The following is a 17,161-nucleotide window of genomic DNA, read 5'->3' as shown; positions in this document are numbered from 1 at the left end:
CAGTTTGATGTGCAGAGGAGGGAACAAAACCTTGTGAGGATCCACCAATGGCTCATGTTTAATGTTACGGCTTCCAACTGAGAATTCGGTCCTTTCAGGCCATTTCTTCCGGTGATAATGTGCTGCCCTGTCTCTACTGTCCCAAAGGCGGAGAAAACAGGGAAACTTGGTGAAACCACCCTGGAGTCCCATCAAAAATGCCACCATTTTGAAGTCCCCAATGACCTCCCATCCATACTCATCATAGTCCAAAGCTTCCAGCAGATATCTGACACTGTAATCCTCCTTGAGATGCACTGAATGAGCCAAAGGAAGTGATGGATACTTGTTCCCATTGTGCAGTAGCACAGTCTTCAGGCTTCTCTATCAATGAAGAGTCTCCACTCATTTGGGTTACATGCAATTCCAATTGTATTGAACAGTCTTGAAATGTCACAACAATAGCACAAACTCTCTTCCTTGGCAATGAAGCTAGAGAAAAATTGGTGATGTTTTCTTTGGCTTGTTACTTGCACACTTTTCATCCAAGAAGTCCCACTCCTTCAGCCTTGAGATCAAAAGCTCAGCATTTGACTTTGTCAAACCAAGATCTCTGAGGTCATTCAGATCTCCTTGACTTGGGAAGTAAGGATTCCTCTCACAAACTGTATCTGTAATGTCACAGTCCACTTCACTGTTCTCCCCAACCTCTGATTCAGTGCTTTCTTCTTCTGATGGTTGTTTTCTTTCTGGAGGTGAAGGTACAGGAAGCTCAGCACTATGTGGCACTGGTGCAATGGAAGATGGAATGTCAGGATAAGGAATAGCAGGTGCATTCTTCCCACTTCGGCGTTTGGAAGGCTCCACCATGCAGAAGTAGCAGTTGGTTGAGTGGTTATTGGGTTCACGCCATATTCTTGGAACAGCAAACTTCATTGCTCTCTTTTCCCCTCTGTTGTTTAGGTTGTTTCATTTTCTTTGATTGAGTGAAATATTCATGAACAAGGGAGATTCTTCAAACCTCAGTAAATTACTCTCCTGTTCTTGAAAGTTCTTGCTCAATCTGTACAAATGAAGGTTTTGATCAATATAATTGCTTTGTCAACATTGTATTATGCTTGAAATGATGTTTGAACCCTTTTGACATGATCACAAAAAAATATGATGACCACAACGACTTAACGTTTCCACAAATTAGTTGTGACCACTCAGTGAATGCAAAAACTGGTTAATTTGCAATTTCATTGTCCTGACCACAAAACCAAGGTTTAGAGGTCAAGACCACTCTTTTCTCTTTTGATTGGTTGTGAAGAATGGGAAATTATGGTTTTAACCCAGGAACAAGACAAAAGTGAAAATTTGTTACTTAAAGGTTGGGATGTGGGCAATTTATTCTAAATATAAAGATTAAATCATCACTTTTACAGCCAGTTTTCTCAAGACAAGCCAGGGAATTGATACATGATGCTGTATGATAAATCTGGTAAGTAGGCAGTTCTCAAAAACAGTCATCATGCTGGAAAAAAATCAGTGAGGGAAGGCACTAAGACAGCTCTCAAGGGCACAGTGCAACTTTTGTCTATTGCATCACCAGATCATTGAGATGGGCCCTATGTTCCAAGGTGCTCCAAGCAGATTTTTGGACTGGTTTTGTAGTGTTAATTTTGTTGTTAAACTCTTCCACATGTTGTGAAAGTGTAGGGACACGGACCCACAACAGGGGGCGCAAATGAACGGACAATGGAATAAGCCAAAATATAACAATTTAATGTTGTGAATGTGCACAACAGAGCAACAGACAACACAATTGAGATCAACAGTCAATAAGTCACGGTGACGTGTGGGCAGGCTCGAGGATAGAAGACGCCCGTCCAGAAGAGATCCAGATCCCACACGCTTTCCACTGCCACCGGATCTGAAGCACCCCGGAGCCACCAAGCGCTGGGTCCCCGGGTGGCCACTGCCTCCGGCTGTCAGATCGGGTACTGCTGGCAGGAAGAACAGACAGGTGATGGTGGGTGCGTGAACACACAGCAAACAGTCAGAAAGGGTGGGAAACACCTCCATCTCTCAATCACAGTCACACAGGAACAAAAACGTGCAGTGCCTGAAGGACTACTTATCCAAGGAGCGAAGACGTTGTCTCCTCCCAGCTTCCAGCTGCTGATCAGTCAAACAGGTACGTCTGCAAATGTTCAGAAAATTGTATGACACCAAAACCACGGCTGAGTGTTTACCTGATCGGTAGACGATTTCTCGGCAGTGAGGTGAAGATGCTGCCCGGCTTTTATGGAGATGTGGTTGATGATGATTAGTGACAGCTGGTGCTTGTTGATGAGTGACGGCTGTCACTCCCGGTTGCTCCGGCGCCCTCTCGTGCCTGAAGCCCGCACTTCAGGCAGGGCGCCCTCTGGTGGTGGGCCAGCAGTACCTCCTCTTCAGCGGCCCACACAACAGGACCCCCCCCCCTCAACGGGCACCTCCTGGCGCCCGACCAGGCTTGTCCGGGTGACGGGTGTAGAAGTCGGCCAGGAGAGCCTGTGCAGCTAGATTGATCTAGATAACTAGATAACGATTTGTTTCACAGTGTAATCTTCACGTGCCTTAACTAAAGCACTCCCTCTGCTGAATCACCTCTAAATTATTTACACATTATTCACTTTGTGTGTTTTTAGGAATCCGCTAGCTTAGCGCAGCTACTAGCTCTTAGCCGGTTTAGCATGGCAGCTTCTCCTGTCTCTCCTGCACTTTTCTGCTCTGGGTGTGAAATGTTTAGTTATTCCTCAGCCTCCTTTAGCAGTAATGGTACTTGTAATAAGTGTAGCTTATTCATAGCTTTGGAGGCCAGGCTGGGCGAATTGGAGACTCGGCTCCGCACCGTGGAAAATTCTACAGCTAGCCAGGCCCCTGTAGTCGGTGCGGACCAAGGTAGCTTAGCTGCTGTTAGTTCCCTTCCAGCAGATCCCGAGCAGCCGGGAAAGCAGGCCGACTGGGTGACTGTGAGGAGGAAGCGTAGCCCTAAACAGAAGCCCCGTGTACACGCCAACCCGTTCACATTTCTAACCGTTTTTCCCCACTCGGCGACACACCCACCGAGGATCAAACTCTGGTTATTGGCGACTCTGTTTTGAGAAATGTGAAGTTAGCGACACCAGCAACCATAGTCATTGTCTTCCGGGGGCCAGAGCAGGCGACAGTGAAGGAAATTTGAAACTGCTGGCTAAGGCTAAGCGTAAATTTGGTAAGATTGTAATTCACATCGGCAGTAATGACACCCGGTTACACCAATCAGAGGTCACTAAAATTAACATTGAATCGATGTGTAACTTTGCAAAAACAATGTCGGACTCTGTAGTTTTCTCTGGGCCCCTCCCCAATCGGACCGGGAGTGACATGTTTAGCCGCATGTTCTCCTTGAATTGCTGGCTGTCTGAGTGGTGTCCAAAAAATGAGGTGGGCTTCATAGATAATTGGCAAAGCTTCTGGGGAAAACCTGGTCTTGTTAGGAGAGATGGCATCCATCCCACTCTGGATGGAGCAGCTCTCATTTCTAGAAATCTGGCCAATTTTCTTAAATCCTCCAAACCGTGACTATCCAGGGTTGGGACCAGGAAGCAGAGTTGTAGTCTTACACACCTCTCTGCAGCTTCTCTCCCCCTGCCATCCCCTCATTACCCCATCCGCGTAGAGACGGTGCTTCGATCTTAAATATGATCAATCTATCTTTATTAGTTGGCTATGTACCACAGGCTTTTAAGGTGGCAGTAATTAAACCATTACTTAAAAAGCCATCACTTGACCCAGCTATCTTAGCTAATTATAGGCCAATCTCCAACCTTCCTTTTCTCTCAAAAATTCTTGAAAGGGTAGTTGTAAAACAGCTAACTAATCATCTGCAGAGGAATGGTCTATTTGAAGAGTTTCAGTCAGGTTTTAGAATTCATCATAGTACAGAAACAGTATTAGTGAAGGTTACAAATGATCTTCTTATGGCCTCAGACAGTGGACTCATCTCTGTGCTTGTTCTCAGTGCTGCTTTTGATACTGTTGACCATAAACTTTTATTACAGAGATTAGAGCATGCCATAGGTATTAAAGGCACTGCGCTGCGGTGGCTTGAATCATATTTATCTAATAGATTACAATTTGTTCATGTAAATGGGGAATCTTCTTCACAGACTAAGGTTAATTATGGAGTTCCACAAGGTTCTGTGCTAGGACCAATTTTATTCACAGACATAAAGACATGGATGACCTCTAATTTCCTGCTTTTAAACTCAGATAAAACTGAAGTTATTGTACTTGGCCCCACAAATCTTAGAAACATGGTGTCTAACCAGATCCTTACTCTGGATGGCATTACCCTGACCTCTAGTAATACTGTGAGGAATCCTGGAGTCATTTTTGATCAGGATATGTCATTCAATGCGCAAGAAGAGAAAGGTCTTGTCTCAGAGTGATGCTGAAAAACTAATTCATGCATTTATTTCCTCTAGGCTGGACTATTGTGATTCATTATTATCAGGTTGTCCTAAAAGTTCCCTGAAAAGCCTTCAGTTAATTCAAAATGCTGCAGCTAGAGTACTGACAGGGACTAGAAGGAGAGAGCATATCTCACCCATATTGGCCTCTCTTCATTGGCTTCCTGTTAATTCTAGAATAGAATTTAAAATTCTTCTTATAAGGTTTTGAATAATCAGGTCCCATCTTATCTTAGAGACGTCATAGTACCATATCACCCCAATAGAGCGCTTTGCTCTCAGACTGCAGGCTTACTTGTTGTTCCTAGGGTTTATAAGAGTAGAATGGGAGGCAGAGCCTTCAGCTTTCAGGCTCCTCTCCTGCGGAACCAGCTCCCAATTCAGATCAGGGAGACAGACATCCTCTCTACTTTTAAGATTAGGCTTAAAACTTTCCTTTTTGCTAAAGCTTATAGTTAGGGCTGGATCAGGTGACCCTGAACCATCCCTTAGTTATGCTGCTATAGACTTAGACTGCTGGGGGGTTCCCATGATGCACTGAGTGTTTCTTTCTCTTTTTGCTCTGTATGCACCACTCTGCATTTAATCATTAGTGATTGATCTGTGCTCCCCTCCACAGCATGTCTTTTTCCTGGTTCTCTCCCTCAGCCCCAACCAGTCCCAGCAGAAGACTGCCCCTCCCTGAGCCTGGTTCTGCTGGAGGTTTCTTCCTGTTAAAAGGGAGTTTTTCCTTCCCACTGTTGCCAAGTGCTTGCTCACAGGGGTCGTTTTGACCGTTGGGGTTTTTCCGTAATTATTGTATGGCCTTGCCTTACAATATAAAGTGCCTTGGGGCAACTGTTTGTTGTGATTTGGCGCTATATAAATAAAATTGTTTTGATTTGAAAATGGGCCAATGTAACGGTCTTTCAGTTTCTGGGATTCCACTTTTAATGGGATGTCCTTTGTTGACAGCCAAACTTCCTGCCCGGGCTGGTATGCAGGGGCCGGGGAATGCCGGCGGTCTGCATGGGCCTTGGCCCTCATCCGGGCTTTGAGCAGGGCAGAGCTGGGGCAGTGCGCCATACCCGACGGCACCTCCTCAGATGGGCCTGGACCGAGGGAACCCTGACCTCTACCTCCACAAGTGGAAACAATGGGGGCTGGTATCCCAAACATACTTCAAATGGGGAGAGGCCGGTGGCAGATGAAACCTGGCTGTTGTGTGCGTACTCGATCCAGTCCAGATGATTGCTCCAGGCCGTCGGGTGCGCTGAGGTCACGCAGCAAAGGGCCTGTTCCAATTCCTAGTTGGCCCGCTCTACCTGTCCGTTAGTCTGGGGATGGTACCCGGACGAGAGGCTCACGGTGGCCCCCAGTTCCCTACAGAAACTCCTCCAGACCTGCGAGGAGAACTGGGGACCACGGTCAGAGACGGCATCGGATGGAATCCCATGGAGACATATGACGTGGTGGACCAGGAGGTCTGCAGTCTCCTGGGCCATCGGGAGCTTCGGGAGGGCCACGAAGTGGGCCGCCTTGGAGAACCGGTCCACTATTGTGGTCATGCCCTGGGACGGCGGGAGGCCCGTGACGAAGTCCAGGCCAATGTGGGACCAGGGGCGGTTGGACACAGGTAATGGCTGGAGGAGTCCCTGTGCCCGTTGGTGGTCTGCCTTTCCCCTGGCACAGGTGGTGCAGGCCTGGACATACTCCCGGATGTCGGCTTCCATAGATGCCCACCAGAAGCGCTGCCGGACCACTGCCACGGTTCTTCGCACCCCTGGATGACAGGAGAGCTTGGACCTGTGACAGAAGTCCAGGACTGCAGCTCTGGCTTCTGGTGGGACGTAAAGTCTGTTCTTTGGGCTGGTCCCCGGGTCCGGGTTCCGTGCCACGGCCTCCCGGACGGTCCTCTCCACATCCCAGGTGAGGGCTGCCACGATAGTGGACTCAGGGATGATGGGTTCCGGTGGATCTGATAGCTCGACCTTGACTTCCTCTTCGTGGACCCAGGACAGGGCGTCAGATCGCTGGTTTTTGGTCCCGGGGCGGTAGGTGATCCGGAAGTCAAAATGCCTGAAGAACAGTGACCAGCGGGCTTGCCTGGGGTTCAGACGCTTTGTGGTCCGGATGTACTCCAGGTTCCGATGGTCCCTGAAAACCGTGAAGGGCACCATAGCTCCCTCCAACAGGTGTCTCCACTCCTCAAGAGCCTCTTTTACCGCTAGGAGTTCCCGATTGCCGACGTCGTAGTTCCACTCTGCCGGGGTCAACCTACGGGAAAAATAGGCACAAGGATGGAGAACCTTATCAGACTCTCCGCTCTGGGACAACACAGCTCCTATCCCTGAGTCAGAGGCATCCACTTCGACAACAAACTGGCGATTGGGATCGGGCTGCACCAGAACGGGTGCAGACAAGATCTGACATTCCAACTCCTTAAACGCGGCTTTGCACCGATCCGACCAGGTGAAGGGAACTTTAGTGGAGGTCAGGGCCGTCAGGGGGCTAACTACCTGGCTATAGCCCTTAATAAACCTCCTGTAGAAGTTTGCAAAGCCGAGGAACTGTTGCAGCTTCCTACGGCTTGTCGGTTGGGGCCAATCTCTCACCGCCGCTACCTTGGCCGGATCGGGTGCGACGGAGTTGGAGGAGATGATGAACCCCAGGAAGGACAAAGAAGTACGGTGGAACTCGCACTTCTCGCCCTTCACAAACAGCCGGTTCTCCAACAACCGCTGCAGGACCTGACGTACATGCTGCACATGAGTCTCAGGATCCGGGGAGAAGATGAGGATGTCGTCCAGATATACGAAGACGAACCGGTGCAGGAAGTCCCGCAAGACATCATTAACCAATGCCTGGAACATCGCGGGCGCATTGGTGAGGCCGAACGGCATGACCAGGTACTCAAAGTGACCTAACGGGGTGTTAAATGCCGTCTTCCACTCGTCTCCCTTTCGGATCCGAACCAGGTGATAGGCATTCCTAAGATCTAGTTTGGTGAAGATTTGGGCTCCATGCAACGGCGTGAACACAGAATCTAGCAGAGGCAGTGGGTATCGATTGCGAACCGTGACTTCGTTCAGTCCTCTGTATTCTATGCATGGACGGAGTCCGCCGTCCTTTTTGCCCATGAAAAAGAAACCCGCACCCATCGGGGAGGTGGAGTTCCGGATCAACCCGGCAGCTAAGGAGTCCCGGATGTAGGTCTCCATTGATTCGCGCTCAGGATGAGAGAGGTTGTACAGCCTGCTGGACAGGTACTCAGCGCCTGGGATCAAATCAATGGCACAATCATACGGACGGTGCGGGGGAAGAGTGAGTGCCAGATCTTTGCTGAAGACGTCAGCAAGATCATGGTACTCCTCCGGCACCGCCGACAGATTGGGGGGGACTTTAACCTCCTCATTAGCTGTCACACCTTGTGGAACCGAGGATCCTAAACATTCCCGGTGGCAGGTGTCGCTCCACTGCGTCACTACCCCAGATGGCCAATCAATCCGGGGATTGTGCTTTAACATCCATGGAAATCCCAAAATCACTCGGGAGGTAGAAGGTGTTACATAGAACACAATCTCCTCCCTGTGATTTCCAGACACCACCAAAGTCACAGGTGGTGTCTGGTGTGTGATTAATGGGAGAAGGGTGCCATCTAGTGCCCGTACCTTCAATGGGGAAGGTAGAGCCACTAGAGGGAGCCCTACCTCCCTGGCCCATCTGCTGTCCAGCAGATTCCCTTCAGACCCCGTGTCCACCAGTGCTGGAGCATGAAGGGTAAGATCCCCACAAAGGATCGTCACTGGGATGCGTGCGGATCTACGGGCTCTCCCCACGTGGATGTTATGGCCCACCCTTGACCCAGTCTCTAAGGGCGTTGAAGTTTAACCGCTTGGGGCAGTTTCTTTGTATGTGCTCATTAGAGCCACAGAAAAAACATTCTCCGCGAGCCAGCCTCCGTTGTCTGTCATGTGATTTTACTTTAGCCCTGCTCGTGTCCATAGCTTCGTCAGCAGGGGGAGCTGTTGCTCCACGGAGCTCTCCGACTGTGGAGCGTGGGGACGGCGGCACCCTTTCGGACCCGGAAGGAAGAGGGACGGCTCGCGCCCGGCCACGCCCTTCGCCCCGCTCCCGACGGTGTTCTTTTAACCGGTTGTCTAACCATATGACCAGGTCGACAAGCCCGTCAAAATCCCGCGGCTCATCCTTAACCAGCAGGTGCTCCTTCAGGACCGGAGACAGTCCGTTTACGAAGGCGGCGCGGAGTGCAACGTTATTCCAGCCGGACCTCGCAGCTGTGATGCGGAAGTCGACTTTATACTCGGCTGCACTCCGACGTCCCTGTGTCATTGACAGCAGCACGGTCGAAGCGGACTCGCCTCTATTGGGATGATCAAACACCTGTTTAAACTCCCTCACAAACCCAGTATATGTCATTAGGAGCTGTGAATTTTGCTCCCAGAGCGCCGTAGCCCAGGCGCGTGCCTCTCCTCGAAGCAAATTAATGATATAAGCCACCCGACTGGCATCTGACGCATACATGACGGGACGTTGTGCAAAGACGAGTGAACACTGCATTAAGAAGTCCGCGCATGTCTCGACACAACCTCCGTACGGTTCCAGAGGGCTTATGTATGCTTCAGGGGATGGGGGGGTTCGTTGAATCACCACTGGAATGTCTGTATCTAGTGCTCGGTCAGCTGGAGGAGGTGCTGCAGCAGCGCCCTGAGTGCACGCTTCCACCTGGGCGGTCAGAGCCTCCATCCTCCGATTGAGTATAACGTTCTGCTCGGTTACTAAGTCCAACCATGCAGTGAAGGCGGTTAAGATGTGCTGCAGCTCACTCACTGACGCCTGTGCACCCTGTGTTTCCATTGGCGGTTCAATCGATGGTTGACGCCCCTCGGGATCCATGACGCTGGCTGAGAAATCCTGTTGTGAAAGTGTAGGGACATGGACCCACAACAGGGGGCGCAAATGAATGGACAATGGAATAAGCCAAAATATAACAATTTAATGTTGTGAATGTGCACAACAGAGCAACAGACAACACAATTGAGATCAACAGTCAATAAGTCACAGTGACGTGTGGGCAGGCTCGAGGATAGAAGACGCCCGTCCAGAAGAGAGCCGGATCCCACACGCTTTCCACTGCCACCGGATCTGAAGCACCCCGGAGCCACCAAGCGCTGGGTCCCCAGGTGGCCACTGCCTCCGGCTGTCAGATCGGGTACTGCTGGCAGGAAGAACAGACAGGTGATGGTGGGTGCGTGAACACCCAGCAAACAGTCAGAAAGGGTGGGAAACACCTCCACCTCTCAATCACAGTCACACAGGAACAAAAACGTGCAGCGCCTGAAGGACTACTTATCCGAGGAGCGAAGACGTCGTCTCCTCCCAGCTTCCAGCTGCTGACCAGTCAAACAGGTACGTCTGCAAATGTTCAGAAAATTGTATGACACCAAAACCACGGCTGAGTGTTTACCTGATCAGTAGACGATTTCTCGGCAGTGAGGTGAAGATGCTGCCCGGCTTTTATGGAGATGTGGTTGATGATGATTAGTGACAGCTGGTACTTGTTGATGAGTGACGGCTGTCACTCCCGGTTGCTCCGGCGGTGGTGGGCCAGCAGTACCTCCTCTTCAGCGGCCCACACAACACCACATATTCCAACCCATTTCTGTTCTGCATCATGTCACCATAAAAAAAGATATGTATAGTATTTAACAGTGATTTGTTCAGGGTACCTCTTCAGTGGAACAATTCTGCTGTCCTATTACTGAAATAATGCCAGGGGCCAGTTTATCAAAACATGCATTTCTCACTATTCTGAGTAAAACAATCATGTGTAGCATAAAGAAACTGAGCAATATAAGATCAAATCTTATTCTCAAGCCTCAGTGACACACATTCACAGTCTTACATCTACAGTCAATTTAGTGTTGCCAGTTTAGCTAAATGGGTGGATGGATAGCTTTATTATCATTGTCATTACAACAATGAGATTTCCACACTCACATTCCACAGACAAACAGCAATTAATCCACAATTATTACTTATTTACCGTAATAATGGCACACATCAGAATTAAGACAACACATATATGACATTGTTTATGTGCACTAATCTTGAAACAGTCGGTTTTCCAAATTGAGGCATGCGAGTGTGTGGTAGCCACTGCAGCTGGAGTCGCGCCGCTGCCAGCTTGGGGGGAACGGGGACCTGCCACAGCTAAAAACCGTGCAGCCCCCGCAGGGGAAGGAATGACGTTGGTGGGCGCCGGAAAGGGGAGGTGTTGATGGGGAGGGAGGGGGTGGGGGAAGGGAATGGAACATGCTTCAGTGTTGTGAAAAACAGTTTATTGTCTTTGTGAGATAAGAAACAGCCAATGTTCCCCAGGCCGAAACAAATCCCTCTGGAGGAGACAGCAGGACAACTTGACCTTCAGGCCTTGATAAGCCTGTAATGTTATGGTTTCAGCAGTGAAATCACCTTTTAACAGTTCCACTTGCACTACCAAATCCCAATTATGAATTAAGAATATTCCCAATTATGAATTAAGAATATTCACCGGCCTCTGAAATCTTCAGCTTCAACTGCAAGGCACGCATCTGCTCCAAGATGTCATCCAATTTGCATCTGAGTTCAAGTGTCATCGCAGTCTGAGAATGCACTGCCTTGCCAACCTCATTAATCATGATGGACAAGCGAGGGGCCGTGGTTCTTGATGCCGCCGTCTTGCCAATTTTCCTGTAGATCAGGGCAGCACATAAGCCAAAAAGTACCAGCCCTGCTACCATGAGACCAAAAATGAATAAATCCTCGGCGTCCTCAATAGAGAAAGGCGCCAAGCATGCAACATGCCAAGACCCCCAGGAGTCCAGAACATAGCCCGCAGGATACATTCCATCTGGGCAGGTAGGATCCCCCGGTCCTGACCTTCTTGTAGAAAAAATGGTGTCAATAGCGTTCAGAGATCAGCTGATCAATTCCATGGTTAATCCAACAGTAGTCCAATAGATCCAGAATCCAATATAATTTGAGGAATTCACAGTCTGGTGAAGTAGGGACTTGAAGGTCAAAGGCAGAGAACAGAGATAAGGGAGAGTGGAGGAGATGCAACCGCCCTCGTCAGAGTCCCGAGCTGAAATGCAACACTTTTTGCCCCCCATTTCTTATGAGGTGATCTAAAACAGTTTCTATAGACACGAAAGACCCATTTCTCTCAAATATTGTTAGTGAGCACTTCTCCTTTGCTGAGATAATCCATCCCACCTCACAGGTGTGACATATGAAGATGCTGATTAGATGACATGATTATTGCACAGGTGTGCCTTAGGCTGGCCACAATAAAAGGCCACTCTGAAATGTTCAGTTTTATCACAGAGCACAATGCTACAGATGTCACAAGTTTTGAGGGAATGTGCAATTGGCATGCTGACTGCAGGAATGTTCAACTGTGCCTGTGAATTGAATGTTTCCCTACCATAAGCTGTCTCCAAAGACATTTCAGAGAAATTGGCAGTACATCCAACTGGCCTCACAACCAGAGACCAGGTGTAACCACACCAGCCCAGGACCTCCACATCCAGCATGTTCACCTCCAAGATCATCTGAGACCAGCCACCTGCACAGCTTCTGCAACAATCAGTTTGCAGAATGAAAGATTTTCTGCACAAACTGACAGAAACACATCTCAGGAAGCTCGTTTGCATACTCATCGTCCTCACTGGGGTCTCGACCTGACTGCAGTTCATCATTGAAAATGACTTGAGTGGGCAAATGCCCACATTTGATCACTTCTGGCTGCTGATCAACTCTATGCGAAGGAGATCTGTTGCACTGTGTGAGGCAAATGGTAGTCACACCAGATACTGACTGGTTTTTCCAGAGTGGCCTTTTATTGTGACCAGCCTAAGGCACACCTCTGCAATAATCATGCTGTCTGATCAGCATCTTGATAAGCCACACCTGTGAAGTGGGATGGATTATCTCAGCAAAGAAGAAGTGCTCACTAACACAGATTTAGACAGATTTGTGAACAATATTTGAGCGAAATCTCTCTTTAGTGTATATAGAAAATGTTTAAGATCTTTGAGTTCAGCTCATGAAAAATGGGAGCAAAAACAAAAGTGTTTATATTTTTGTTCAGTGTATTTGGAGGTGGAAGGAAACCACACAAACAAGGACAGAAAATGATACAAACTCTTTACAGAATAGACCTTGTTGGACCTTCTTGCTGTTAGGCAATAGTGCTAACCACTAAGCCACCATACTGCTCCTACTGAGTAATTTGACACCAAAATGAATTTGGTATAAGATGAGGTTTCTGGGATATGGTATTATATGCAGTACTGCAATTACCTCAAAATATCTTCATTTTTTTTTTTTTTTTTTTTTTTTGGCATCTATCAAGGCATTGTTTCTGATTCTACAAACTTACCACTGTTAACTTGAAATATGACACTGTTGTAAATTCACATATTATGCATTTTTAGTGAAGAATCTCAGTCTGCATTCAGTCCTGCAACACTGTAACTGATTTTCAGATTTGTTTGTTTTTAACCTCTTTAGGATGCCAAGTCTCACCACTGGAAAGTACGTTTCTTAGTTCTCAATGTATCCTTCTGTGTTTTTGCTGGTTTCTTTTACTGGAAACACAACATGTATTGTGAATCAGGGAGTAAGTATCAGTATTTACTGTAATTTAACCTGTTAACAGTTACGATTTGACACACCATGTCAAGTAATAACAGTACAAAAACGTTTTAGCAGATACATATATGTGCTGTCCTTTTTTTCCCTCAACAGGCTACACATTTTTTGCCCTCTTTGAGTATCTGGTGGTCTTCTCCAATATGTCCTTTCATCTCACAGCAGTATGGGATTTTAAAAGCAGAGAAGTGATGGTCATTTCAGCATCTGAACACAAAGACTTCTGACTAGAAATTCATGGAGTAAATGCAAACTGTACAGATTGTCCACTTAGTGATCCCAGTCCTCAGCCTGTTCAAGAGGGAAAAGGAAATGGAGACTTTTTCCATATATTTCCATAACCTTCAAAGAGGATAACAGAGGAAATAGGAACAACAATAGACAAATGATTTATTCTGCTTCACTGTAAATGTCTCATGCTTATATTCTTTATTGCCTACACCTACTAATGGACTGCAATTCTATTATAAGTATGAGCTAAAAAAGGAAACCATGTCAGTATTTACTGTATTCATCTGAAACTGCTGCTGTGACAATGTCCACACTGTGGTAGCAGTTCTGACAACATGCATGTTGCAGTGTTCAAATGAGCGAAAAAATAAAATAAAAACTGCCGCAAATCAGATATTACAGTACTACAGGACTGTAAATAGACCAGGATGTTGGACATCTCCAATGCCAAGATCTTTGGAGGATCCTTGGGTGCCGCTGGAATGACTTTTGTCAGCTATGACATTTTGGACATGTGGCATGTTGTTTGTACATGATTGGTGTCTGTGTGTTGAGGACCCCAGCAGTTGAAGGAGGTCAAGGGAATGCCCACGTTTCACCTAGCTGTGGCAGGAAGATGGTTATGTTTGTGAGATGGAGATGGACCGGTTGTACCAGCTGCACCAGCACATGTTCCTAGACCTGACCTGAGGCTTCTAATCACTGATCTGCCAGTAATCTGTGCACCACAACATTTCTGCAAGATTGTAAATATGGAAATGCTGACTGGGGGTTCATCTTCCAGAATCCTGGGCAGGTCCAGACTGCTCTGTCCGGTACATGCAAGGTGTTTTTAATGGAAATGCATTGCGATCGGACAGCACATTTTGTCCAATGTGAGTGAAAATCCATTATACAAAATCCTGTATGAGGTCTATTAGATAATAAACCGACCCTTTTAATTTTTTTTCTTAACTATATGGATTTGAATGACATGCGATTACACCAATCATGCTTGAACCCTCGTGCGCATGCGTGAGTTTTTTCACGCGTGTCGGTGATGTCATTTCCCTGTGGGCAGGCCTTGAGTGAGATGTGGTCCTGCCCTCTCGGCTGAATTCCTTTGTTTCACACGCTGCTCGAGACGGCGTGCGTTGCTTTATCAAAATTTTTTCTGGACCTGTGAGGAATATCCGAGTGGACACTATCCGAGAAATTAACCTGGTTTTCGGTGAAAAGTTTAACGGCTGATGAGAGATTATGGGGTGTTTCTGTCGCTTTAAGGACTTCCCACGGAGCGGGACGTCGTGCAGCGCTTCCAGGCGCCGTCGTCGGCCTGTTTCGACCTGAAAACATCCTAATTTAAGGCTTAATTCACCCAGGACGTCGTGAGAGAACAGAGAAGATTCAGAAGAGGCCGGCATGAGGACTTTATGCGGACATTCCACTGTTTAAGGACATTTTTTAATGAAAGACGTGCGCGTAAATTCGCCGAGTCGTTTCCGCGACAGGAAAAACACCTCCGTTTTGAAAACCATTTGTAAAATTCAGGCAGCTTTCGATGGCTTTCAACAAGTGAGTAACTGAGAAATTGTTTAACAGCTTGGGCATGTTCCAACTTGCCCGTTAAGGTTTCCAACGGAGGTGTTTTTCCTGTCGCAACCCCCCGCGGTCGGGTCCGGCCCGACATGCGACTCTGCCCGCACGTTCTTTCATTACAAAATGTCCGTTAACAATGGAATGTCCGAATAAACTCCTCATGCTGACTTCTTCTGAAAGTTCTTTGTTCTCTGACGACTTCCTGGGTCAACAGAGCCTGAAATGTGGAAGTTTTCAACTTGAAACGGCGAGGCGCTGCCGCCTCGAAGCGCAGATCGCCATTAGGCGCCGTGGGCCGTCCTTACGGCGACACTACCAGACCAAAATCTCTCATCAGCCGTTAAAAATTTTACCAAAAACCAGCTGAATTTATCGAATGGTGTCCACTCAGTTGTGCCTTACAGTTTTGAAAAAATTTTGATCAAACAAAGCAGCAGTCTCTGAGCCATTCCTAAACAATGAAAATCGACGAGACGGTGGGCGACTCCTCACTCAAAGACTGCCCACAGGCGAATGACATTACCGACAGGCATGAAAAAACTCTCGCATGCCCACGAGGGTTCAAGCATGTCTGATGTAATCACACGTGATTCAAATCCATATGGTTTTTGAAAAAAATAATAAGGTCGGATACTTTTCTAATAGACCTCGTATATACGGTGTTTATTACATGGAAAACCATTCAAAAACTTTGAGACTCTTGCTTTTGTCTGGTGAGTGCGAATATCCGGTTTATATGATGATAGTTTAGGCAAGTTTTACTGTATTTCAAAATTTATGAACAGCAAAAAGTTGCAATAGCCAGAACAACAGACTTGGTAAGACTTGGTCAGACATTTACGGATGATTCTTAGACTATGGGCACTTTTATGTCCCTTGATCATATTTTATGAAAAAAAGAAGAAAGGGGAAATTTCACACTTTTATAGTTATCTTTACAATGAAAGTGTTTTAAGAAATTTGTCCTAGTAGTCTATGATGACTTTTTCACCTTTTTTCAGCATCATTATATGCAAATATTGCCATTTTGTGCTTGTCCCACACCCAGACAGACCTATGATCTTCAATGATAAAAATGAATAGTAAACAAATGTTTTTTCTAATGTTTTAAAATATCTCTGAATAAAATATCAGTAAAATAATCAAAACATAATTGGGGTATTCAATGTCATACGACTGTTGTGATTTTTTTTTTTTTTAAACGAAATGTAGTTGTCTCACACTATTGCTGTAATTTACACCACAACAATAATGTCCCTTTAAAAAGTTTGTATGAAAGATTGTGTGGGTAGTTTCTATGGAGATAAACAGTAACATCAGAGCACATGTATATAGCGCCAAATCACAACAAACAGTTGCTCCAAGGCGCTTTATATTGTAAAGCAATGGTGTGGTGGAAATTACATTTACAAGGCCAATAGTGCCTGTAGTTAAAGAATCACCCTTACATGCACTCATCATGGACATGAATGTCATGGTCATTTTGGACATTTAATGATGTACATGAGCAAGTGGTTCAGTATGCTTATTTTCAATGTAGAAGGTTCCCGGTTCAAGGTCACCCCTGCCCATTCTCCAGCTGACATGGAGTTGTGTCAGGAAGGGCATCTGGCAACCTGTTCCAAATCAAAATGCAAATCCACATCAGCTCTGCTGTGGCATTTCCATGTCACCACAGCATTAGACCAGCATTAAACCATTTGTCGACCAATTAGATTCCACTCAATGCTGTTCAACTAACTGTAAGTCAGATACTGTAACTTTTTTTGAAGAAATGTTTGTCAGTAAGTAGGTAAACCCCAAAATCATTCATGTTTTATCCTGAAGGACTTTATATAATACACTGATCCAATAACTAAAACTGAAAACTCGTGAGAAGGCAGTCGTGTATTTTTATTTTTTCATATTTCTTATTTGTTTAAGACTTTCTGTACTGTGAATTAACTATGGAATGGAAGCTACTGTTTAATTTAATTTGCACATTTAATTATTTATGTACATCTTGATCATCATTCTGTTGGGAAGGTGTCGTAGCACGGACCCACAACAGGGGGCGCAAATGAACGGACAATGAGTAAGCCAAAAGGTAACAATTTAATGTTGTGATAATACACAACGAAATGTGTCGTAATTTTCACAGTCAATAAACACCAGGTGACGTGTGGGCAGGCTCGAAGATAGAAGACGCCCGACGA

The 17,161-nt window shown here is 46.6% G+C and overlaps 1 protein-coding gene and 1 long non-coding RNA gene across 3 annotated transcripts in view; one reads left to right on the top strand and one right to left on the bottom strand.

The window, feature by feature from the left end:
• The window catches only part of LOC117508583 (post-GPI attachment to proteins factor 2-like), a 29,044-nt gene extending 15,295 nt beyond the window's left edge, over positions 1 to 13,749 (top strand). For both annotated transcript variants that reach the window (XM_034168380.1, XM_034168379.1), the window contains exons 5-6: positions 13,017 to 13,125; positions 13,254 to 13,749. In XM_034168380.1, coding sequence (XP_034024271.1) covers positions 13,017 to 13,125; positions 13,254 to 13,384 — 240 coding nt within the window. In that variant the 3' untranslated portion in view covers positions 13,385 to 13,749. The remainder of the gene's footprint in view (positions 1 to 13,016; positions 13,126 to 13,253) is intronic.
• Positions 1,027 to 16,825, bottom strand: LOC117508585. The gene is made up of 3 exons (XR_004560134.1): positions 16,811 to 16,825; positions 12,714 to 12,720; positions 1,027 to 1,344 (listed from the first exon to the last, which is right to left on the bottom strand). It is a non-coding gene; the product is annotated as an uncharacterized LOC117508585 (long non-coding RNA).
• Between the last annotated feature and the right edge of the window lie 336 nt (positions 16,826 to 17,161).

This window comes from Thalassophryne amazonica, chromosome 4 (genome assembly GCF_902500255.1).
Source record: "Thalassophryne amazonica chromosome 4, fThaAma1.1, whole genome shotgun sequence".
Classification (NCBI taxonomy): domain Eukaryota; kingdom Metazoa; phylum Chordata; class Actinopteri; order Batrachoidiformes; family Batrachoididae; genus Thalassophryne; species Thalassophryne amazonica.
This window is presented reverse-complemented; position numbering and strand designations above follow the sequence as displayed.